At 48.9% G+C, this 24,223-nt stretch overlaps 1 protein-coding gene across 1 annotated transcript in view; it reads right to left on the bottom strand.

Moving 5' to 3' along the window:
- ints3 (integrator complex subunit 3) overlaps positions 1-23,878 on the bottom strand; it is a 38,586-nt gene extending 14,708 nt beyond the window's left edge. Inside the window, exons 1-14 of the mRNA XM_030086639.1 lie at positions 23,795-23,878; positions 22,159-22,242; positions 21,958-22,041; positions 21,412-21,525; positions 20,092-20,176; positions 19,937-20,003; positions 19,566-19,707; positions 19,351-19,480; positions 18,971-19,068; positions 18,630-18,821; positions 18,435-18,522; positions 18,281-18,360; positions 18,092-18,183; positions 2,969-3,075 (exon numbers count right to left, since the gene is read on the bottom strand). Of these exons, the coding sequence (XP_029942499.1) occupies positions 2,969-3,075; positions 18,092-18,183; positions 18,281-18,360; positions 18,435-18,522; positions 18,630-18,821; positions 18,971-19,068; positions 19,351-19,480; positions 19,566-19,707; positions 19,937-20,003; positions 20,092-20,176; positions 21,412-21,525; positions 21,958-22,041; positions 22,159-22,242; positions 23,795-23,878 (1,447 nt within the window). The remainder of the gene's footprint in view (positions 1-2,968; positions 3,076-18,091; positions 18,184-18,280; positions 18,361-18,434; positions 18,523-18,629; positions 18,822-18,970; positions 19,069-19,350; positions 19,481-19,565; positions 19,708-19,936; positions 20,004-20,091; positions 20,177-21,411; positions 21,526-21,957; positions 22,042-22,158; positions 22,243-23,794) is intronic.
- Positions 23,879-24,223: the final 345 nt, after the last annotated feature.

The following is a 24,223-nucleotide window of genomic DNA, read 5'->3' as shown; positions in this document are numbered from 1 at the left end:
TTACATAAGTGGGCAAAATTTTATGTTATATGTACGTTTTCACAGGTATGAAAAGGTGTGCGCTCTGCATTTTTTTTTTTTTTTTTTTTGCTCTCAGTTATAATGGAGCTGGATGGGGAAAAATCTTGCGCTTCTCACAAACTGAGGCCTCTACAGTCCAAACTAAGAGTCTGACTGCTCTGAAAGCCTCACCAACTGAAAGACAACTAATTTTCCTATCAAACGTGATATTTTTTGTTCAGTTTTGCCAAACAGGAAAGGAACAAGGAGCAGTTGTTTCCCAAACAGAAACTTTTATTTTCTCCTCTCTCCACTCTAACGGACATGACCATATATGGGCATACAGTGCAGTCACACAGCTGACAGCAGCTGTCAATAAAACTCTGACACTCAGTGCCTTCATTCAGTGACTGTCAAAAGCAGATGGGAGAAGCTAACAGCTCCATGTTAGTGGATGGGACATGCTAACAACTCCATGTTAGTGGATGGGACATGCTAACAACTCCATGTTAGTGGATGGGAGTTGCTAACAACTGTATGTTAGTTGGTGACAGATGCTAACAACTCCATGTTAGTGGATGACAGATGCTAACAACTCCATGTTAGTGGATGCGAGATGCTAACAGCTCCATGTCAGTGGATGGGACATGCTAGCAACTCCATGTTAGTGGATGACAGATGCTAGCAGCTACATATTAGTGGATGGGACATGCTAACACCTCTGTTAGTGGATGGGAGATGCTAACAACTCCATGTTAATGGATGACAGATGCTAACAGCTACATGTTAGTGGATGGGAGATGCTAACAGCTCCATGTCACTGGATGGGACATGCTAGCAACTCCACTTTAGTGGATGACAGATGCTAGCAGCTACATATTAGTGGATGGGACATGCTAACAGCTCCATGTTATTAGATTGGAGTTGCTAACAGCTGTATGTTAGTTGGTGACAGATGCTAACAAGTCCATGTTAACTCATTCACTGCCAGATGATGTGCAAAAATGTGTCCAGTCCAGTGCCAGAATTTTTTCGTAATTTTCACTCACTTGCAGGACCCACAGAGTATTGAATTTTAGGACGACATAAACATTGAACCCAGCAAAAGAAACGTTAGAGTCTCTTCTTTCATCAGAAAAAGAAAGTTTGTTTCTAGCTTATTCAGTTCTTGAGATATCAGCCATAGAAAGAGGGTGTTTTCAGCAAAAACACTTGATTTTGACCAAAAAATGGAGAAAACGAGGTTTTTCTGCAGAGAAGCAAATTCAAGCAGAACGGTGATCAAGGTCATGACAGGTGATGACAAAACTACATTTAATCAGATTTAAAACATAATGCACTCAACAATCTGTTTACAAATGTGTTCATGTGTTTGAACTATTTGCAGGTGTGTGTGTGTGTGTGTGTGTGTGTGTGTGTGTGTGTGTGTGTGTGCATGGTCAATATGTCTTTTTGGAGTGGTATGCCCAGCGTGCAGCGGGACTAAGCAGGATTTGCATACGAGTCTTGTTTCACTCCTGTAGCCCCGTCGTGCACAGACCCTGCTCCTCCTTGCTGGTCGTTCCTTTCTGCTTGTGGCCGCGATGGGCACCAGCTGGTGCCCCCCAATCCGCCCATTAAGCCTGCTCTGTGGGTCGTGCAGTGGTGCAGCGACAACGCCGACCGGTGCCTGTCCAGGACAATCGCCGATGTCACCCTCAGTTAGCTCGTCACAAAGTTTTGCAGTTACGCTGCCAGTCCAATACTGTGCCAGCGTAAGCTGCTTGTATCTCTTCTCTGCTCGTTCCGCCATCATCACCGCTCTCCGTCTTCTTCACATGGGCCGATCTGCGGTTGCTTTTTTGGAGAACAGTGCAACTGTTGCCCCCTTGTGGGAGAGAAATACATTGCCTAGAGGTCTGAAATTCACACCCGAGATGGACCGGACTTTGATCCACCACCCCCCGCAAAAAACGACCATGACGTAAATATGCGTCTTCGGCGGGGAGCGTAGCTATTGCTGCTGACGTAAATATACGGCAACGGCAGTCAGTGTGTTAATGGATGACAGATGCTAGCAACTCTATGTTAGTGGATGGGAGATGCCAACAGCTCCATGTTAGTGGATGGGAGATGCTAACAGCCACATGATAGTGGATGACAGATGCTAACAGCTATATGTTAGTGGATGGGAGATGCTAACAGTTCCATGTTAGTGGATGGGAGATGCTAACACCTCTGTTAGTGGATGGAAGATGCTAACAACTCCATGTTAATGGATGACAGATGCTAACAGCTACATGTTAGTGGATGGGAGATGCTAACAACTTGCATGTTAGTGGGTGGACGTCTCAGTCGCGGGCCGGCAGGGAGGCTCGGTCCCGACCAATGCCACTTGCAGCTTTAATTTAGTTTATTTCAGTTGTTTAAATGGTCGTATTTTCCTAATAACCATCTTATTATTGGCTTTATCGCTCCTCCAAAGTAATAACATCAGTTACTCTGACCAGTTCAGATAAGGAACATAGAAACACGACAGACCAGTTTTAATAAAGATCTCAGCCTTTATATCAGTACAGACATTATAGAAACAGGCTGAAAGTATCAGCAGAACTCCTTCAGTCCTCTCATCTGTCTGCAGAGCTCATATCAGCACTGCATCAGACTAGTCCAGTTCATTACTTAATATTCAAAGGCATCAGTGTGTTCTGCTGGTTTTGTGCCATTGAAGTATATTTTATTATCTTTGTTTGGTTTACAGTTTCCTCATGTCTTGTTTAAGCATTTTGTATGACTAAAACTGGACTAAAACTATGAAGTGTAGAAATGACTAAAATGTGACTGAAACTAATAAACATTTCGTCCAAAAGACTAAAACTAAATCGAAACAGGCTCAAGAACAAGACTGAGGAGGGCCAAGAGGGGACGAGCGCCATTACTGCACCTTTAACCCAGTCGGGGTGTGTGTGTGTGTGTGTGTGTGTCTTACCTTCGGTGGGGGGGGAGGGGGGGCTGCAGAACTCGGGGAACCTCTCTCTGAGCATGGAGCGGAGCTCTCGGTCCAGCTTGGGGTTGTCAAACAGCGGCGCCAGGTGGCTGATGGGAAACAGGTCAACAAGCAGTAACTCCTCAGTTACTAGTTACAAGTCATCACAGTTCAATCCATCCTCCGGACCACCTGAAGGTTCCATTCAGGCAGTGTGTAGTGTGAGGATGCACACCAACAATGCCACCCGTGGCCCCTGGTGGCCCCTGGCGACCCCTGGTGACCCCTGGTGGCCCCTGGCGGCCCCTGGTGGCCCCTGGCGGCCCCTGGCAGCCCCTGGTGGCCCCTGGGGGCCCAGAGAAGCCCTGCGCTCCTTCCTGCTCCACACCGGAGCACCGCTCCTGGGCTGAGGTGGTAGTGCGAGGCCACGAACCTCGGCCCACTGCGGCTCTGCCTCCACCACCCCTCTCCAACCGCCGCCTCGCCCTGACGAAGCACGACGGCGACGACACGGCGGATGATGAAGGCCGGCGGTCTGCTGCGGCTGCTGCCGCACCCTCCGGGGGATCCACGGCCCGCCGCCAGGATCCTAACCACCCGGAAACCAGGCCGCCCGACGCCGCTCCGGTCCTCCGTCCTGCTGGGCCCCAGCCTCGCCGCTCCGCCGCGGCCCCGGAGCCGGAGCGAGTCCCGCCGATCCCGGAGAAGCAGCAATCATCCCGGGCTTCGACCTCCGCGGCGCCAGAGGCTGATTATGGAGGCAGTGAGGAGGCATTCCGGGAGCTACTGCCGCCCCAGGGAGACCCGGGACCGCCGCCCCAGGGAGACCCGGGACCGCCGCCACAGGGAGACCCGGGACCGCCACCACAGGGAGACCTGGGAACGCCGCCACAGGGAGACCTGGGAACGCCGCCCCAGCGACGAGGCTGCTGCCAGTGGCGCTCCCCGGCCCAGGACACCCACGTCGCCGCCCCGCCCCCGCCTCTCTTCCCCCCGACATCACTCATCATCAGCGCCAGCATCGTACGGAATATTCGCTTCTTTAACGTCATCACACGGTGTTTTCCCGGCGCCACCGTCCCCACCATCCTGGATAAACTCCCAGAGCTCCTCCGGTCCGCCCCCTCCTCCGCACACCGGGTGATCGTTCACATCGGGTTCAACTACACGACGTGGCGACACTCCGAGCTCACCAGAAAGCATTTTAAGGAGCTTTTCAGTCTCCTGCAAAGTTCCGGAGAAATGATCTCCCTCAGCGGTGCCCTGCCAACGCTCTTCCGGGGTGCTGAGCGCTTCTCCAGGCTCCTCAGCTTGAACACCTGGCTTGAACAATCCTGCTCAGCTCACCACCTTCACTTCATCGACAACTTCCTCCTCTTCTGGAACCGCCTTGCACTCTACTTTCATGATGGATTACATCCCAGAGGCTGGAAACTCCGTCCTGTCAGGTAACATCCATCCAGCAGTCCAGACGTCTCCAGCTGTCAGTCCAGCTGACTGACTAACGGTAAGCCCCGCCCACTCTCCACACACCCCTCTCTCTGGTATTATCTCCAGCAGACAGCACCTTCACCAGAGGAGAGGAGTTCATCTTAAAAACCTCATCAAAATTAAAACTAAACCTGCAGCAGAACAAAAACCCACAAGAGTCAAATGTGGACTGTTAAATATCCGATCCCTCTCCTCCAGATCCTGCTGATTGGTGACCTAATAATTGATCGTAACTTAGATATATTAAACCTCACTGAAACCTGGCTCAGGAAGGATGAACATCTCAGTTCAAATGAAGCAACATGTCAACTATCATATTCCCCAGAATCTGGCCGAGGCAGTGGAGCAGCGTCCATCTAGAACTCTAAACTTCTAATCAGTCCTGGAACTAAACCAAGCATAAAACCTTCTAGAGTCTCACTCTGAATCTCACTAACTCCAGCTGGAAAACACAGAAGCCAGTCCTGCTGGCTGGAGTGTCCCCACCCCCCCCTGCTCCACACTCTGAATGTTCAGACTTTCTCTCCAGTTTAGTCTGAAGCTCAGATCAAATCATTGTAGTTTATACTTTAATATTCATGTAGATGTCGACACTGACAGCCTGAACACTGCTTTCACTTCACTACTTCATACAACTGGTTTTTCTCAGAAGGGGAATAAACCGACTCATCACTTTAATCTCAGCCTCCACCTTGTTCTCACCGACGGTATTGACATGGACCAATTAACAACCCTGTACTGTCTGATCACTTCCTGTTTTCATTTGAGTTTACATTAGCTGGTTTTAAAGTACCTGGGAAAAAACTTAAACTTAGAAGATGTCTGTCAGAGGATAATGTGACCAAATTCAAGGAAATGATCCATCAATATTAACTTCACTCCATCTGTTGGCCCAGTGGACAGCAGTATTAGCATTAGCATTAGCAGCAGTATCAGCCCCACTCAGGGTGATTTAGTCATAGATGAAGTGGCAGCTTCACTCTGCTCCACACTGGACTCAGCTGCTCCCCTGAAGTTAATCACATGAACCCTCAGGAGACGAGCTCCATGGTACAACAAACAGCTGCAAACATTAAAAAGATCAGCTGGAAAACTAGAGAGGAAATGGCGTCTAACCCAACTAGAAGTATTTCGTACTGTCTGGAAAGATAGTCTGTTAACTTATGAAAAAACTTTACGTAAAACTGGAACTGCCTACTATTCATCCTTAATAGAAGAAAACCAGAGCAGCCCCAGGTTCCTCTTTAATACCAGAGCCAGGCTGACAGGAAGTCACAGCTCTGCTGAGCCTCAGATCCCCTCAGCCTGAAGCAGCAATGATTTATAAACTTCTTCAATGACAAAATCAGAACTATTAGAGATAAAACTGAAAGTACTCTCCCCAAAGTGGTCCCAGACCAACCAACCACATCCTCAGACCTGCCAGTAGAACCTGACTCACAGTTGCTGAGCTTCCATCCTACTGAACTCTCTGAGTTCCTCATCTAAACCTACAACTTGTACATGAGATCCAATCCCAACCAGACTGTTTAAAGATATTTTCCCCCTGATCAGTACATCAATATTAGATCAGATCAACTTATCTTTAGTAACAGGCTACATTCCACAGGCCTTTAAGGTTCTGTTATTAAACCTCTCCTCTAAAGCCCCCCTTGATCCAGGTGTTCTAACAAGTTACAGACCAATATCCAACCTTCCCTTTATTTCTAAAATCCTAGAGAAAGCTGTTGGAGTCAGCTCTGTGACCATTTATATAACAATGACCTGTTAGAGTCTTTCCAATCAGGTTTCGGAGCTCATCACAGTACAGAGACAGCTCTGGTAAAAGTCACGACTGATCTCCTCACAGCCTCAGATAGAGGACTGGTCTCTGTTCTGGTCCTGTTAGATCTGAGTGCTGCATTCCACACTGTGGATCCTGATATTCTACTACAGAGACTATAATATACTGTTGGGATTAAAGGTTCAGCATTAAACTGGTTTCCATCATATTTAACAGACAGGTTCCACTTTGTTCATGTTAATGACGACTCTTCAGCCTGGATCAGAGTTACATATGGAGTCCCACAGGGTTCTGTTTTAGGACCTATACTCTTCACATTATACATGCTTCCTGTAGGAACATCATCAGGAAACACTCCGTTAACTTCCACTGTTATGCAGATGATACACAGATCTACCTATCCCTGAAACCAGACGACACCAATCAGCTGGTCAAACGAGAAGCTTGTCTTAATGACATAAAAACTTGGACGAGTCTGAATTTTCTCCTCCTAAATTCAGATAAAACAAAATTCATTTTATTTGGCCCAAAACACCTGAGAGAAAACTGATCTAATCAAATACTGACCCGAGATGGTGTTGCTTTAACTCCCAGTAACACTGTGAGGAACCTGGAGTGACCTTTGACCTTTAACTCCCACATTAAACAGGTCTGCAGGACCTCCTTCTTTCACCTGGTAATATTTCTAAAATCAGGAACATGCTGACTCAAAGCCATGCTGAGAAAGTAATCCATCATCTGTTCCCCCAGAGTAGACTACTGTAACTCCTGTTATCAGGAACCAATAACTGCCTAAAAAGTCTCCAACTCGTTCAAAATGGTGCAGCAAGAGTTCTCACAAGAACCAGTAGGAGAGATCATATCACCCAAATATCAGCTTCCCTTCACTGCTTCCTGTTAAATCTAGAATAGAATTCAAAATCCTCCTCTGAACCTATAAAGCCCTGAACAACCAGGAACCATCAGATCTTAAACAGCTGTTAGTCCTAGACTGTCCCAGGAGAACACTTCCTTCTCAAAGTGCTGGTCTGCTGGAGGTTCCTGGTTCTCTAACAGTAGAACAGGAGGTGGAGCCTTTAGCTATCAGGCTCCTGCTATGTGGAACCAGCTCCCAGAGTCTGTAAGGGAGGCTGACTCAGTCTCTGCTTTAAGACCAGAATGAAGACCTTTCTGTTCAATAAAGCTTACAGCTGGGGGTCACGCCTGCTCGCCCTTTCTCTCTGCTCTCTCTCTCTCTCTCTCTCTCTCTCTCTCTCTGTGGAGCTGTGTGGAGTGAGGTTTGGTGGCTGACAACTTTTGTGGACTTGTTCCTGGTCTGGTGGGTCTGTGGTGCTGCTAGCAAGGCGCTAGCAGTTGGACTACATGGACTACCATGGACTACACCAGGCTAACCAGGAAGCACGGGTTCAGGATGAAACCTGACTTTTTCTGCTGTGGAGGAGTGTGTCCAGGCGGTGGAGGAGTGTGTCCAGGCGGTGGAGGAGTGTGTCCAGGCGGTGGAGGAGTGTGTCCAGGCGGTGGAGGAGTGTGTCCAGGCGGTGGAGGAGTGTGTCCAGGCGGTGGAGGAGTGTGTCCAGGCGGTGGAGGAGTGTGTCCAGACGGTGGAGGAGTGTGTCCAGGCGGTGGAGGAGTGTGTCCAGACAGTGGAGGAGTGTGTCCAGACGGTGGAGGAGTGTGTCCAGGCGGTGGAGGAGTGTGTCCAGGCTGTGGAGGAGTGTGTCCAGGCGGTGGAGGAGTGTGTCCAGGCTGTGGAGGAGTGTGTCCAGGCGGTGGAGGAGTGTGTCCAGGCGGTGGAGGAGTGTGTCCAGGCGGTGGAGGAGTGTGTCCAGACGGTGGAGGAGTGTGTCCAGGCGGTGGAGGAGTGTGTCCAGGCGGTGGAGGTGTGTCCAGACAGTGGAGGAGTGTGTCCAGGCGGTGGAGGAGTGTGTCCAGGCGGTGGAGGAGTGTGTCCAGGCGGTGGAGGAGTGTGTCCAGGCGGTGGAGGAGTGTGTCCAGACAGTGGAGGAGTGTGTCCAGACAGTGGAGGAGTGTGTCCAGGCGGTGGAGGAGTGTGTCCAGGCTGTGGAGGAGTGTGTCCAGGCGGTGGAGGAGTGTGTCCAGGCTGTGGAGGAGTGTGTCCAGGCGGTGGAGGTGTGTCCAGACAGTGGAGGAGTGTGTCCAGGCGGTGGAGGAGTGTGTCCAGGCGGTGGAGGAGTGTGTCCAGGCGGTGGAGGAGTGTGTCCAGGCGGTGGAGGAGTGTGTCCAGGCGGTGGAGGAGTGTGTCCAGACAGTGGAGGAGTGTGTCCAGGCGGTGGAGGAGTGTGTCCAGGCGGTGGAGGAGTGTGTCCAGGCTGTGGAGGAGTGTGTCCAGGCTGTGGAGGAGTGTGTCCAGGCGGTGGAGGAGTGTGTCCAGGCGGTGGAGGAGTGTGTCCAGGCGGTGGAGGAGTGTCCAGACAGTGGAGGAGTGTGTCCAGACAGTGGAGGAGTGTGTCCAGGCGGTGGAGGAGTGTGTCCAGACAGTGGAGGAGTGTGTCCAGGCGGTGGAGGAGTGTGTCCAGGCGGTGGAGGAGTGTGTCCAGGCGGTGGAGGAGTGTGTCCAGGCGGTGGAGGAGTGTGTCCAGACAGTGGAGGAGTGTGTCCAGGCGGTGGAGGAGTGTGTCCAGGCGGTGGAGGAGTGTGTACAGGCGGTGGAGGAGTGTGTCCAGGCGGTGGAGGAGTGTGTCCAGGCGGTGGAGGAGTGTGTCCAGGCGGTGGAGGAGTGTGTCCAGACGGTGGAGGAGTGTGTCCAGGCGGTGGAGGAGTGTGTCCAGGCGGTGGAGGAGTGTGTCCAGGCGGTGGAGGAGTGTGTCCAGGCTGTGGCAAGGATTGTTGGAGCTGCTTACATCGTCTCCGCTGCCAGGATGAACGGGGCTGTGGTGATGTTTGTGACCGAGGAGGAAAAAGAGAACACCGTGGTCTCAGCTGGTGGACATCAGAGACCTGGTTCCTGTCCTCCTCTGAACTCACCGGCTAGAAGAGTCCTCCTCCTTATATCAGAGACGTGGACATTATTAACACCCTGTCCAGGTTTGGACAGGTGGTGTCTCCTCTGAGGACGCTGTCCTCTGGCTGCAAGGACCCTGAACTCCGTCACATTGTGAGCTGCAGAAGAAGCTCTTCATGGTGTTGAACAACAACCAGGAATTAAACCTGAGCTTCAGTCACCATGGAGGGACGGACTACACCCTGTCCTCCACCACGGACAACATGAGACGCTTCAGGAGGATGGAAGGGACACCTGAGGAGGACCTGTCCTGAGGGGGATGCAGGTGGAGGAGGTGACGGAGGAGAGAGGAGTGGAGCAGAGGAGGCTGGAGGAGGTGACGGAGAGGAAAGCGGTGGTGGAGGAGGCGGAGAAGACGACAGCAGCGGAGGAGGAGGTGACCAGGAAGAACAGCATGGAGAGAGAGTTGGAGCAGAAGAAGGAGGTGGAGGAGGTGAAGGCAAGGATGGAGAGCAGACTGGTGGAGGTGGAGCCTCTCTCTCTCTCAGGAGGGTCCTGTGGGTGGAGCTGCTGGTCTGGACTCTCAGGAAGGTGGAGTTCTGACTGGAGGACAGGAGGAGGTGGAGCAAACTGTGACTGATGGAGTGAGGGTGGATGTGGAGATGGAGGAGGAGGGGAGCAGCAGGATGGTGCTGTGAGATAAGAGGAAACAGAAAGAAGTGGGCGGAGCTAAAGGAAAGAGGGTCAAGTCGAATAAGAGGAAGCTGGTGAGTTCCCAGGAGACTGAGTCTGATCAGAGCTCAGCTGAAGAGGGTGGAGGAGGGAGCAGAGACTCTCTGGAGGAGGGTGGAGGAGGGAGCAGGGACTCTCTGGAGGAGGGTGGAGATTATCACTGGGACTTTTGGGCCGAGAAGGTCCAGGAGAGAGTTTCTGGGACAACAGCAATGAAGAGATTCTTGGAAAAAACCAAGAATAAAAAAGGTGTGAAGGTGGAGTACTTCTCAGATCTGGGGGATTCAGTGTGTTTTGGTACAGTCAACATAAAGTATGAAGAAGCGGGGAGCTGACGGACCGGGAGGAATACAGGCTGAAGAATCTCTCTCTCTCTCTCTCTCTCTCTCTCTCTCTCTCTCTCTCTCTCTCTACTGTGGGAGACCAATAGTCAGAACACCAGAACCCTGGACCAAGAGGCTGTCTCTGAGGTGGACTAGAGCCGTGCTTGAGGGATCACAGACAGAACATCAATCAGCTGATCCACTGAGACAGCCTGGATCCAATGGGTGAATTCTAATTGGGCATCAAACAAAACAGCTGCTCCACTGATTAATGGAGGAACCCGGACCCAGTGGGACCCTGGACTGCTGACGTCACTCCGGTGAGTGTTTTCCGTGTTGCTGAAGCTTGCGAGCGACTGAAGTGCTTGCTGTCTCTCTCTTGCTATTACTGTTAATCCATGAAGCAATCAAAAATCGGGGTTATTTACGCCCCTGGGGTTACTTTCGCCCCCGATTGACCAGTGATCTCTCGTGAATTACATTTCTTCTCCGCCGTTAGCGCCACCGGCATGCTAACTAGCTTAGCGTGCTAACTAGCTTTGTCTGCCGGGACCGATGTGGCGTCCTCTCCTCTGTCTTCTTTTCTTTCCTGCTCAGTGTGCCGTATGTTGAGTCAGAACCCTGCCTCCCTGGACGATAGGGGTATTTGCGTAAAGTGCAGTGTATTGACAGCGCTGGAGGCCAGGGTAACCGAGTTAGAGGAGCGGCTGCGCAGATGTGAGGGGCAGGGCAGCGCTAGCTACAGCCAGGTAGCGGCAGGGCTCGCAGCCCGCTCCCGCAGTGAGAGGAGTGTTAGCAAGCCTAGCCCCGCAGCGTGTCCCGAGCAGCCGGGACAAGACCAGGACCGGTTTTTGACGGTCCAGAGGAAGGCTAGTGCTAAGCACCGCCACGTAGCACTCCAAGAACCACTTCACGTTTGCAATAGGTTCTCTCCCCTCAGCGACGACACACCTGCTGAACTGAACACGCTGGTGATTGGCAGCTCTATAGTTAGAGACGTGAAGCTGCCAGCGGTGAAGGTTAGGTGTTACCCGGGGGCCAGAGTGGGGGACATCGAGGGGAACCTTAGGCTTTTAAAACAGGAAGGTAGGAGATTCCATTGAGTCATGATTCACGCAGGCGGTAATGATGCCCGGCGGAGACAATCAGAGCTGCTCAAATTACAAGTAGCCTCGGTGTGTGAATTGGCTAAGTCGATTTCTGATGCTGTAATATTCTCTGGTCCCCTGCCCAATTTGGTCAATGATGAAACATATAGCTGACTTTCATCATTTAATCGCTGGTTGTCTAGATGGAGTGAGGAAAACGGAGTTATTTTTCTAAACAACTGGTGCACCTTCTGGGGAAAGCCTGGGCTCATCCGCAGGGACGGCATCCACCCAACTTTGGATGGTGCAGCCCTTTTAGCTCACAATATGGCTGATCGGCTCAGTACGCTAAATTGACAATCCAGCTATGAGCCCCGGGCGCAGAGCAGTCGTGTAGAACGCTCCTCTGTTGATCTTGTTGATCCCGTCACTAATTCTGCTCCCGGATTTTTACAAGTCAAGCATGGAGGTTTACCTAGGCTAACAGAGACTGTGTCTGTCCATAGCGCTCAAAGCATTAGAAAAAAGTCAATGGGTAAAAAGCTTAACACCTGTACGAGACAGAATAACTCTTCCAGTAGGAAATACATAAAATGTGGTCTACAAAACATTAGAGCAATCTCCACTAAATCTCTGTTAGTTAATGACCTTATCGGTGACAATAACATTGATCTCCTTGCTCTAACAGAAACTCGGCTTCAGCAAGATGACTATGTGAGGCTCAATTAATGTACCTCTCCAACCTATGTTAATTTCCAAACAGCTAGATCAACAGGTGGAGGTGGAGGTGTGGCAGTGATATCACACTCCAGACTTCTTCTTAAACCCAAAACTAATGTTAAATTCAACTCTTTTGAAAGCTTAATACTAACGCTTACTTGTCCAAATTGGAAGAATCAAAAAGCTGTGCTATTAAATATTGTGTATCGACCTCCTGGTCCTTACTCTGACTTTTTAACCGAGTTCTCAGAGTTTTTAAGCAATATAGTATTGACTCATAACAAGATCCTTATAATAGGTGACTTTAACATCCATGTGGATGATTCTGGTGACAGTTTGAGTAATGTGTTTATTGCAGTATTAGATAGTATCGGTTTCACTCAAAATGTTGATGAATCCACTCATAGTCACAAGCACACCCTGGATCTGGTCTTAACATATGGGATAGAGGTCAGGGACCTAAATGTTCTCCCTCAGAACCCCATACTCTCAGACCATTTTTTAATTACTTTTCAGGTTTTGATTGAAGACTACTCTGCTCAAAAAGATAAAATTCAGCTGATATGGACATTATCTGAAAAATCTGTGGCTCGGTACAAAGAATTGATCCAGCCTGCATTTGCTGCATTATCTTGTGAACTCAGAAATGAGCTTATTGACCAGTGGTGATAACAGTGATCAGTTCATTGACAGTGCTATGCACTCACTAAAATCTGCCCTTGACGTAGTGGCTCCGCTGCAGCTGAAAACCAATCGACCCAGGTGCGTTGCTCCATGGTTTAATTCTGAAACCCGTGTTCTCAAACAAAAAACTCAGCAATTAGAAAGACTGTGGCACAAATCTAAATCGGAACAATCTCTGAAGGCTTGGAAATGTAGCTTGCTAAGCTATAAACAAACTCTTTTTAAAGCCAAGACATTATATTACTCTTGTTTAATAGAAATAAACAAAAATAACCCTCGGTTTCTGTTCAACACTGGAGCCAGACTGACAAACAGTCATACTGCAGTGGAACCAGTAATCCCAGAATCTTTAAACTGCCATGACTTTCTTAAATTCTTTAATGATAAAATCATAACCATCAGAGGTAAAATCAGTGAAGCGCTTTCCTCAGATCAAGCTCAGGGAATCCAGCCACTGCCTCCACCTGAAATACCTGAAATACTAGATAGTTTCTCACCAGTAAATGGGGCTGAGATTACTTCGATTGTAATGTCTTCTAAAACTTCGACCTGTCTCCTAGATCCAATTCCAACTAAGCTTTTCAAAGACATTCTTACAGTTATCTTAAATACGATCATAACTATAATAAATATGTCTCTAGATATTGGCTATGTGCCACAGTCATTTAAATTCACAGTAATCAAACCACTGCTGAAAAATCCTAATCTTGATCCTAGGCCTGGGCGATTATATGATCGTGATTGGTGATCGCGATTAATTTTCAGTCGATCACGGTGATCAGCTGAGAGCACATTTACTCGATCAGACATGGTAGAAATGTGCGTAACACAGCCAATCACAGTCGACTTTTTCCTGCTCAACTCCCGCCTGTAAGTTGTCTGAGAAGTAAACAGAGATGAACGTGGAGCCGAGGGAAGCGAAGCAGATGAAGTCAGTCATGCCTCAGCGTTATCCTCTGAAGATGAGGCTGCTGCTGACAGGAAAGGCTGCTCCACGCCGCACCGCTGCTAGCTCACCACTGCTAGCGCACAGATCCGCAAGGAATCTGGTCTTTTGAGTCCAGGAACTACTGGTGATACAGTTTAACTAACAATCGTTCAGTTCTTCTCTTTTACTGAAAATGACGGTGCATCGCATCATTGAACATATCATCACTTCTTGCCGCTAAAACTCTTCTTCTAACAACATGCAGAGAGATCCTGCAGCGCTGCAGCGCCGTTCTTCCTCTGTGGTGTCTGTGTAAAACAAGGTTGAACATGCAAACAGCACACCTAGTGGCAGGAAGTGCAAATGCAGTCATGGCGTCTCCTGTGGCCGTGGGTTGAATGAGGATCTCCCTGGAGTTATTCCAAATGTTTCAGAAACCAGAATATTTATCTTAACACGAATATTGACTCCAGTGTCGTCTTTTCAGGCCACTGCACCATACGAGCATTCTATTTTTTTTGTATTATTGTAGTTTTGTACTGTTACATTTTAAGTCTAATCTGTCCAATCTAGATTCTTTAAATTTTGTACATTTGATGCAAGCATTAATGATGGCAGCAGCATATTTAGCATCATAACTTGAAAATAATGTTTACATTCTAAAGCACCTTCATTATCCCCAGGCGGTTTCTTTAGTTTTTTAATCTTTTATAGCAACAAAAATCCTCAGGACTGTAAACTGTCACACTTTAACTAAAAATCGTTCAGTTCTTCTCTTTTACTGTAAAAACGGTGCATCGCAAGATTTTATTATCTTGGTGCTAGATTTTTTTTTCCATTTACTGCACTGTTCAGTGAGATTGTTGTTATATTTTTCTATGCTTATATTATTTAATTTGCATTGCTATTTACTTGGTTTCTTAATAAAATGTTAAACTATTCTATAGTTCTAGTTTTCAGTGCAGATGCTTTAAAACTGGTTTAAAAACAATATAATATATCGTGATTTTAATCGAGATCGAATGATATGAAGAAAAAAATCGTGATCATTTTTTTTGCCATATCGCCCAGCCCTACTTGATCCTGATATTCTAGCCAACTACAGACCGATATCAAATCTGCCTTTTATTTCAAAAGTCCTGGAAAAAGTCGTGGTTAAACAGCTTTGCTGCCACCTACAGGACAATAGTTTATTTGAGAAATTTCAGTCAGGATATAGAGCTTATCACAGCACTGAGACTGCGTTAGTTAAAGTCACTAATGACTTGCTATTGGCGGCTGACGCAGGTCTAGTCTCAGTCCTGGTTCTCTTAGACCTCAGTGCAGCTTTTGATACAATCGACCACAATATTCTCCTGCAGAGGTTAGAATGTGAGGTCGGCATCAGAGGAAAAGCCCTCTGCTGGTTCAAATCCTATTTATCTAATAGGTACCAATTTGTTCACGTTAACCAACAGTCCTCACCGTGCTCCCAGGTCAGTTATGGGGTTCCTCAAGGGTCCGTGCTCGGGCCAATTTTATTTCTGTTATATATGCTTCCTTTAGGGAACATAATTAGAAGTCACGATATCAATTTTCATTGTTATGCAGATGACACACAATTGTATTTATCTATGAAACCTGATCAAACTAATCAAATAGACAGACTCAGTGACTGTATCAGAGAAATTAAATCCTGGATGACTACGAACTATCTCCGTCTTAATCCTGGCAAAACAGAGGTCATTATACTAGGCCCCCATAAACTGAGAGAGTGTCTATCTGAACAGATTATCACCTTAGATAACGTCAGTGTATCCTCCTCCTCTACTGTCAGGAACCTCGGGGTCTTATTTGATCAGGATATCTCCTTTAAAGCACACATCAACCTGGCTTGGAAAACAGCATATTTCCACTTGCGCAACATAGCTAAAATAAGAAACATTCTACCTAGAAGCGATGCAGAAAAACTCATCTATGCATATGTTTCTACTAGATTGGACTACTGCAACTCCCTTCTTGCAGCCTGCCCAAAAAGTGCATTAAAAAATTTTCAGTTGGTTCAAAATGCGGCCGCCAGATTATTAATCGGAACTAGAAGACGTGAACACATTACTCCCGTTCTAAAATCTCTTCACTGGCTTCCTGTCGAGTTTAGAGTTAGATTTAAAATCCTGCTCCTCACTTACAAAATCCTAAATGGGATTGCTCCGACCTATCTCCAAGATGCTTTAACGCCTTATCAACCAATCAGAGCACTCCGCTCCCAAAATGCAGGGTTACTGGTGACTCCTAGAGTCTCTAAATGGACACTAGGTGGAAGAGCCTTTAGCTATCAGGCACCGTTTTTATGGAACCAGCTTCCAAGTGGTGTCAAAGAGGCAGACACAGTCTCCACATTTAAGGTTAGGCTCAAGACGTTTCTCTTCGATGCAGCCTATGATCAGGTCAGCTAGGGATTCTAAACTAAACTAAACTAAACTAAACTATCCAAACTACACTAACTAAATACTAGCTTAAACAGTAAACTATCCACAAAGCTGCCCTAGGAGCTAGAATGCTGTGGGAAGTACGGTGCACTGAGCCCTGTCCTCTAATGTCTGAATGTTCTTCCCTTTAGTCCCTTCATTGCTTTTCACCTGCTGTCCCCCCTTCGAGGGGGAGTCTTCTCCGGTTTCAGTTGCTGACTCCACTATTACGAGGGCCTACGAACAAGCTCCGTCCGGACCGGGAGGACACTCCTGTCGGTCCTGCCCGTGGACTGGCTTCAGTTCTACTTCTGGGATCCGTGGTTCTTGTGCTGGACCATCCAATGGACTGTCCTCAACATAGTCCTAGGCTTTACTTCTTATTGTCTCATGCTAGCTGTTGCCAAAGCTGTCCGTCCCTGGCAGAGGGATCCCTCCATACTGTGGTTCTCCCCAAGATCTCTTCTTTTCCCACTGGGTTTCTGGAGTTTTTTCTTGCCGGATGTGAGGGTCTAAGGCGGTGGTTGCTTCGTTTTGTCTCGTTACTGTGAATTTGACATATTAACATTATGCTTATTCACTGTTTTTATTTTACCAACTAATGTAACATCTTGAAGCCTCTGAGGCAGCTGTTGTTGTGATACTGGGCTGTACAAAAATACATTGATTGATTGATTGATTGACGTGTGTGTTTATGTTCTGCCGCTAACATGTGCAGCTACGCCTGCAGCTACGCCTCTACACCTGTGTACTGGAGCCTGCATGTGTCCTGGTATTATGATACTTACAATTTAAAAACATGAAAATAATATAACAACAATCTGGATAACTCCACTGTGTTTCTTCACTGATCAGATGAAGAGGCTCCAGTCCAGTGAGGCTAGATTAATCAGAAATAACTGCATGAGATGTTTTTATTTTTCAGCATATCAACAAATCTGGTGATTATTTCAGACATTAAGTGTGTAAATTCGGAGTGATGAGGAGAGCAATACAGGGCGACCCCTGCTGGTCATTTTTTTAGCTACTTCTATTTGGTCGGGAGTCGAACAAATGCAGTTTGGCGTCTAACAATTAGAACCAAAGAGCAGCAAAGCACAGAGTGAGCTTCTTCGTGTAACACTAATACAACTTTTATGAGTTCTTTACAGTCCTGACAGGAGGCTGAGCAGCAGTCAGACATCTGCCGCTGCGTTAAGAGCCCCGCCCCCTTGTCAAACAGGAAATAATGAGTGGAAAATCTGTTTTGTCAATCAGGAGGGGAAAACGAGTTGAATTCTTTTTGTTTTTCATTTTTGCCCAAAAACGAAAAAGCGAGAAAATGGGCCGAGAAATCCCATTTATTCCAGCCCCGGAGGGAGGAAGTGGATAAAGCCTGTTGAAAGAGTGTCCGCCTAAACAGCGAACGCGCCCGTATACAAACAGGGACAATCTCATTGGTCAAAGCGAGTCAGCTTTCTATTGGCTGACAGCATTGATACACAAAAAATCCGAGAGCAGAGATCCGTGAGCAAGAGGAGGAGTTTGAGTTTGAGCGCAGGAAATCTGCGCAAGCAGCGTGGTAACCGAGCGCGAGGAGTCAGTTTGAGGGCCAGAGCAGAGTTCTGAGAGACAGTGTCACGAAATCCAAGAATGAGATCCATAAATGCTGCCCTCAAATCAATTTAAAAGGCTCTTGAATTTTGATAGGGATTTCATTCCATACAAAACAGCGAGCAAAGCGCTGGAGCGGGAAGACGGACGTCGACACGAGGACATGGGAAGCTGGACAACAAGAAAATCAATGTTTAGCATTTTGTTCCTGAACCGCATCGAACCGAACCGTGACCTCAGAACCCAGAATTCGGTGTAGTGTTACACCCCGAATGGTGACCAATCACTGGCCAGATCTGACCAATCACCGGCCAGAGGCGACCAATCACCAGTCAGTGTGATAATGAGGATGATGATGATGATGAAGACTCTTACGCCAGCACTCTCTTCTCCATGATGAAGGTGAGCGAGTTGAAGACGCCCTGACGGACCTGAGACTCCAGTGGAGGGAAGAAGTGAGGGATGATCTGAGGAACAGAGACAACAGGATGAGAACTGCTTGTGTGTGTGTGTGTGTGTGTGTGTGTGTGTGTGTGTGTGTGTGTGTGTGTGTGTGTGTGTTACCCTGCACATGAAGTCCAGCAGTGTGGCTGTGATGGCAGGATGAGGCTTCATGGAGTGATGCATCACCAGGATGGCAGGCTCTGAAACACACTCGGTTGTGTCAAGGTGGTGTCAAACCAGTGTGTGTGTGTGTGTGCGCGTGTGTGTGTGGTACCTATGTTCATGATGCTGTCCTTCTCTGGGTTGAAGAACAGCCAGTCATAGAAGAGCGCCAGCTTGGCGTTGGAGGCCGCCACGTTGGACTGCAAACAGATCAGCCAGACTGACTGACAGGAACAGGCCCCGCCCCCAGCGACTGACGGCCAGGCCCCGCCCCCAGTGAATGACGGCCCAGGCCCAGCCCCCTTACTGTGCAGGTGGTGAGCAGCCAGCCAATGATGGCCCAGCGCGGCAGGATGTCGGAGCTCAGCACCTCATTGGACGGGTGCACCACTCCGCAGATGTAGCGAATCAGGTCGCAGCGCAGAGACTGGCTCTCGGCGGTGGACAGGTACTGTCTCTGGAACCAGTCCTGGTAGCGCTTCTGCTGGCCGAAGCGCACCTGACACACACACACACACACACACACACACACACACACACTGCTGAGGATACACACCTGACTGACACGCGCACACACACACACCTGACTGACGCGCGCGCACGCACACACACACACACACACACACACACACACACACACTCTCTCACCCTGGAGGTCATGAACAGCAGCTTGGTCTCCATGTCCGGGGTCAGCCTGCAGGCCAAAAACTTTCTGGACGTCCGAGCAGTGAGAAGCTGCAGGACACCTGGAACGCACAGCCGAGGATTGTGGGTAGTTTAGTTTACCAGTGAACCGTGGGTAGTCTACCAGTGAACCGTGGGTAGTTTACCAGTGAACTGTGGGTAGTTTACCAGTTAACTGTGGGTAGTTTACCAGTTAACTGTGGGTAGTTTACCAGTGAACTGTGGGTAGTTTACCAGTGAACTGTGGGTAGTTTGCCAGTTAACTGTGGGTAGTTTACCAGTGAACTGTGGGTAGTTTACCAGTGAACTGTGGGTAGTTTGCCAGTGAACTGTGGGTGGTTTACCAGTGAACTGAGGGCTGAGGACTTGTGGGTTGTGCAGCAGGTCTCTCCAGAGGAGATCCATCTCTGGGATTCGAGCAACGTTCTGCAGCAGCCGGACCAGATCTCTGCCGATGATCAGACACTCCATGAACTGTAGAGACAGAGAAACAAGTAGGCACAGCCGGGAATCTCCACCTACTCCTCCTCCACCTGCTCCACCACCTCCTGCTCCTCACCTTCTCCCTCAGCATGCTGATGCAGAAGTCCACTTCCTTTTGGCGCAAAGGCAGCAGGTTTGGAGGTCCGTGATCCACGATGAGGCGCAGGAAGGTGTAGACCGACATCGCTATGAGCATCCCACTCTTCAACACCCACTCCCTACACAGAGTGCACAGGAAGTACACACAGAACACAGGAAGTGCACACAGAGTACACAGGAAGTACACAGAGTACACAGGAAGTGCACACAGAGCACACAGGAAGTACACAGAGCACACAGGAAGTCCACAGAGTACACAGGAAGTGCACAGGAAGTACACACAGAGTACAAATCAACATCCACAGTCAAACCCGCGGATGAGAGCTGGTGTCTCTGAAAGGGACGTACTTTTGCTCCAGCAATATATCGAGGACATTCTCGGCCAGCCACAGGTTCTTGGTGGAAATGTCTCCACCTGCAGATGGAAGAGGAGGCGTTGCCATGGAGACGAAAGCACGAGGCACAACAGTGGCAATGTCATGAAATAGAGGAACGTAACTCACCGGCAATCTGTTTCAGCAGCGTCATGACGACTCCGTCAGCGCCCATCACACCGCTCTTCACCAGCTCTCTGACCAGCCACACCAGCTGCAGTATGGCAACAACCATCAGCAACACCGCAACAACCATCAGGAACAACCATCAGCAACACCGCAACAACCATCAGGAACAACCATCAGAAACAACCATCAGAAACCCCGCAACAACCATCAGCAACACCACAACAACCATCAGCAACACCGCAACAACCATCAGCAACACCACAACAACCATCAGCAACAACCATCAGAAACACCGCAACAACCATCAGCAACACCACAACAACCATCAGCAACAACCATCAGAAACACCGCAACAGCCATCAGCAACACCACAACAACCATCAGCAGCAGCGCATCATCAGAAACTACCATCAGCAACACCGCAACAACCATCAGGAACAATCATCAGCAACACCACAACTATCTGAAACAACCATCAGCAGCAGCACAAGCATCACAAACACCACAACAACAATCACAACACTGCAACAATCAGCAGCACCGCGACAACCATCAGAGACAACCATTGGCAACACAGCAACAACCATCACAAACAACCATCCGCAACATGGCAACAACTATCAGAAACAACCATCGACAACACTGCAGCAACCATCACAAACAACCATCAGCAGCAGTGCAACAAATATCTGAAACAACCATCAGCAGCACTGACAACAATCAGCAACAGGCTAACAACCATCAGAACAACCAACAGCAACACAACAACAACCATCAGCAGCACCGCGACAACTATCGGAAACAACCATCAGCAACACTGCAACAACCAACAGCAACACCACAACAACCATCAGCAACACTGTAACAACCATTAGAACAACCAACAGCAACACCGCCATCAGAAAGTACCATCAGCAGCAGCGCAACAACCATCAGAAACATCGCAACAACCAGCAGAAACAACCAGCAGAAACACCAAAACAACCATCGGCAATACTGCAACCATCAGAAACAATCAGCAACAACGCAACAACCATCAGAAACAATCATCAGCAACACTGCAACAACCATCAGGACCAAACATCAACAGAAGCGCAACAACCATCAGCAACACCACAACAACGATCAGAAACAACCATCAGCAGCAGCACAACAACCACCAGAAACAATCATCAGCAACACTGCAATAACCATCAGAAACAACCACCGGCAACACCGCAACAATCAGTAACATTGCAACAACCACCAGAAACAACCACACAAACCTGTAAAGAGATGAGTTTGTGTGTGCGTGTGTGTGTGTGTGTGTGTGTGTGTCACCTGGGTTCTGGGGACATCCTGCAGTTTGAGGAACTTCTCCATGAGGACTTGGTTTATTTTCACCAGGATCACGTTCATCCCGTCTCTGTTCACCAGGGTCAGGTCTCTGTAACACTGCAGCAACACCGGGGTCACACAGGGGTCACACTGCAGGAACACGGGTCACAGTGCAGCAACACCGGGGTCACAGTGCAGCAACACAGGGGTCACAGTGCAGCAACACAGGGATCACACAGGGGTCACAGTGGAGCAACACAGGGGTCACACAGGGGTCACAGTGCAGCAACACAGGGATCACACAGGGGTCACAGTGCAGCAACACAGGGGTCACACAGGGGTCACAGTGGAGCAACACAGGGGTCACACAGGGGTCACAGTGCAGCAACACAGGGATCACACAGGGGTCACAGTGCAGCAACACAGGGGTCACAGTGGAGCAACACAGGGGTCACACAGGGGTCACAGTGGAGCAACACAGGGGTCACACAGGGGTCACACTGCAGCAACACACCAGGGTCACACCAGGGTTACACCGGGGTCACTCACCCTCTGGGCCTGAGTTGGCTCTGTAAGGACCAGAGTGAACAGACCAAGGCACACCTCCTCATGCTGCTGTTGACCTTTACACACCTGCACACACACACATGCACGCACGCACGCACGCACACACGCACACACACAGAGTAAGGTGAGTACTGCATGGGCTCCCTGAGCTCCGGCGAGGTGCTGGTGGACGGAGAGTCTTACGTTTGCAGTCAGAGCATCATTGGCTTCTCTCTCTGACAGCCCATTGGTCAACGCCTGGACCACCCCGGCACAACGCTCCAGGCGCTGCAGGCAGACACAGCACGTCAGCAACAACAGCAACTACTCAACACAGCACGTCAGCAACAACAGCAACAACTCAACACAGCACGTCAGCAACAACAGCAACAACACAGCACGTCAGCAACAACAGCAACAACAACAGTACAACACACCAACAACAACAACACAGCAAGTTAACAACAACAACTCAACAACAACAACACAGAACGTCAACAACAAAAACAACAATGACACAGTACATCAACAACAAAGAAAATCAACAACAAACACGACACAGGACATCAACAACAACACAGAATGTCAACAACAACAACACAGAACGTCAACAACAAAAACAATGACACAGTACATCAACGACAACAACAACAACACAGTACGTCAACAACAAAAACAACAATGACAGTACATAATCAACAACAACAACACAGAACGTCAACAACAAAAACGACACAGTACATCAACAACACAAAATGTCAACAACAACAACACAGAACGTCAACAACAAAAACAACAATGACACAGTACATCAACAACAACACAGAATGTCAACAACAACAACAACACAGAATGTCAACAACAAAAACGACACAGTACATCAACAACAACAACACAGAACGTCAACAACAACAACACAGAACGTCAACAACAAAAACGACACAGTACATCAACAACAACAACACAGAACGTCAACAACAAAAACGACACAGCACATCAACAACAACAACAACACAGCACGTCAACAACCCAGCATGTCAATCACAACAAGTCAACGACAACACAGCACTTTAATTACCCTGGACGTCAACAACAAAACAGCAAGTTCACAGCCAACACAGGAAGACAACTAAATCCAAACCACCCAGAAGGTTGTAAACAGACAAACAATGTAGCAAGAAGACAACAACATGTAAACACAAACAAGAACACGGGAAGACAACAAAAAATAAAAAAAACCAGAAGACAACAGAAAACAGCTGATGTTTTGAACACATCAACAAGAGGTCAACAGAAAACAACAGAAAGGCAGATACCAGGGAGCAGGAGGCTGATCTGTTTCAGTCTGGAGTCAAACTACAAGTCAACTTTACTCAATCAGATAAACTTCATTAATCACATAAACTTTATTCAAACAGCTCAACTTTATTCAATCAGCTAAACTTTATTAATCAGCTAAACTTTAACAGACGCCTCTGGCTGACATGAGCATCACTGCGCATGCTCCGTTAGCTCTGTTTACGTTGGATTAGCAAGCGGTGCTAGCACTGGGTCAGCCGAGGGACTTTAAATTTGTCGCAAACCGGCTCTCAGGGCCCGAACCGGGTCAAAACACCAGCAACAACACCGGGGCCTCACTGGAAGCTACCGGGCCGGCCCGCGGTTCTCTTCCCGGGCTGCCTTGAGCCCCCCCACCCCCCGCCGCTAGCGGAGCTAGCTCGCCTGCTAGCCGCCTGTGGTGGATCATTGTACGGCTCTTGTGGTTCTGCTCAGCCGCCTGCTCCTTGACTGCAGCTCCGCTCTCACGGACCCCGCAGCCCCTCGGACCCCCTCGGCTCACCTCTTCCAGTTCATCCTTAGCGTCCAGCGGCGTGGACACCAGGAGCCGGCCCTGCGGCTTCGCCTTCGCCGGTGCAGGCTCCATCTGCTCCCGCCGCGCCTCGCCTGGCCCCGCGGAGCTGAGAGGACCAGAGCCTCGCTGCAGACAGCCCCGAGGCGGGGTACCGGAGAGTTCCAGACGGCTACCGGGCTCTCAGCCCCGCCGAGAGGCTCTGGAGCCGGTCACAGACGATGTTTAAAGGTTGTTCTGGGGCTGCGGAGACCGAGAGTCCCGCTCCGTGACACCGAGTGACAACAGTCACATCCCCCAGAAAGCAGCGTCCACCGAGCCGCCGCCGACCAATCACCGTGCGCCCTTTAGTGACTGACAGCGGCGGGAGCCAATCAGAGCAGAGAACCCAGGAACCAATCAACAGCAAGCAGTGCTGGA

The sequence above is a fragment of the Salarias fasciatus genome, unplaced genomic scaffold, assembly GCF_902148845.1.
Source record: "Salarias fasciatus unplaced genomic scaffold, fSalaFa1.1, whole genome shotgun sequence".
NCBI classification, from domain to species: domain Eukaryota; kingdom Metazoa; phylum Chordata; class Actinopteri; order Blenniiformes; family Blenniidae; genus Salarias; species Salarias fasciatus.
This window is presented reverse-complemented; position numbering and strand designations above follow the sequence as displayed.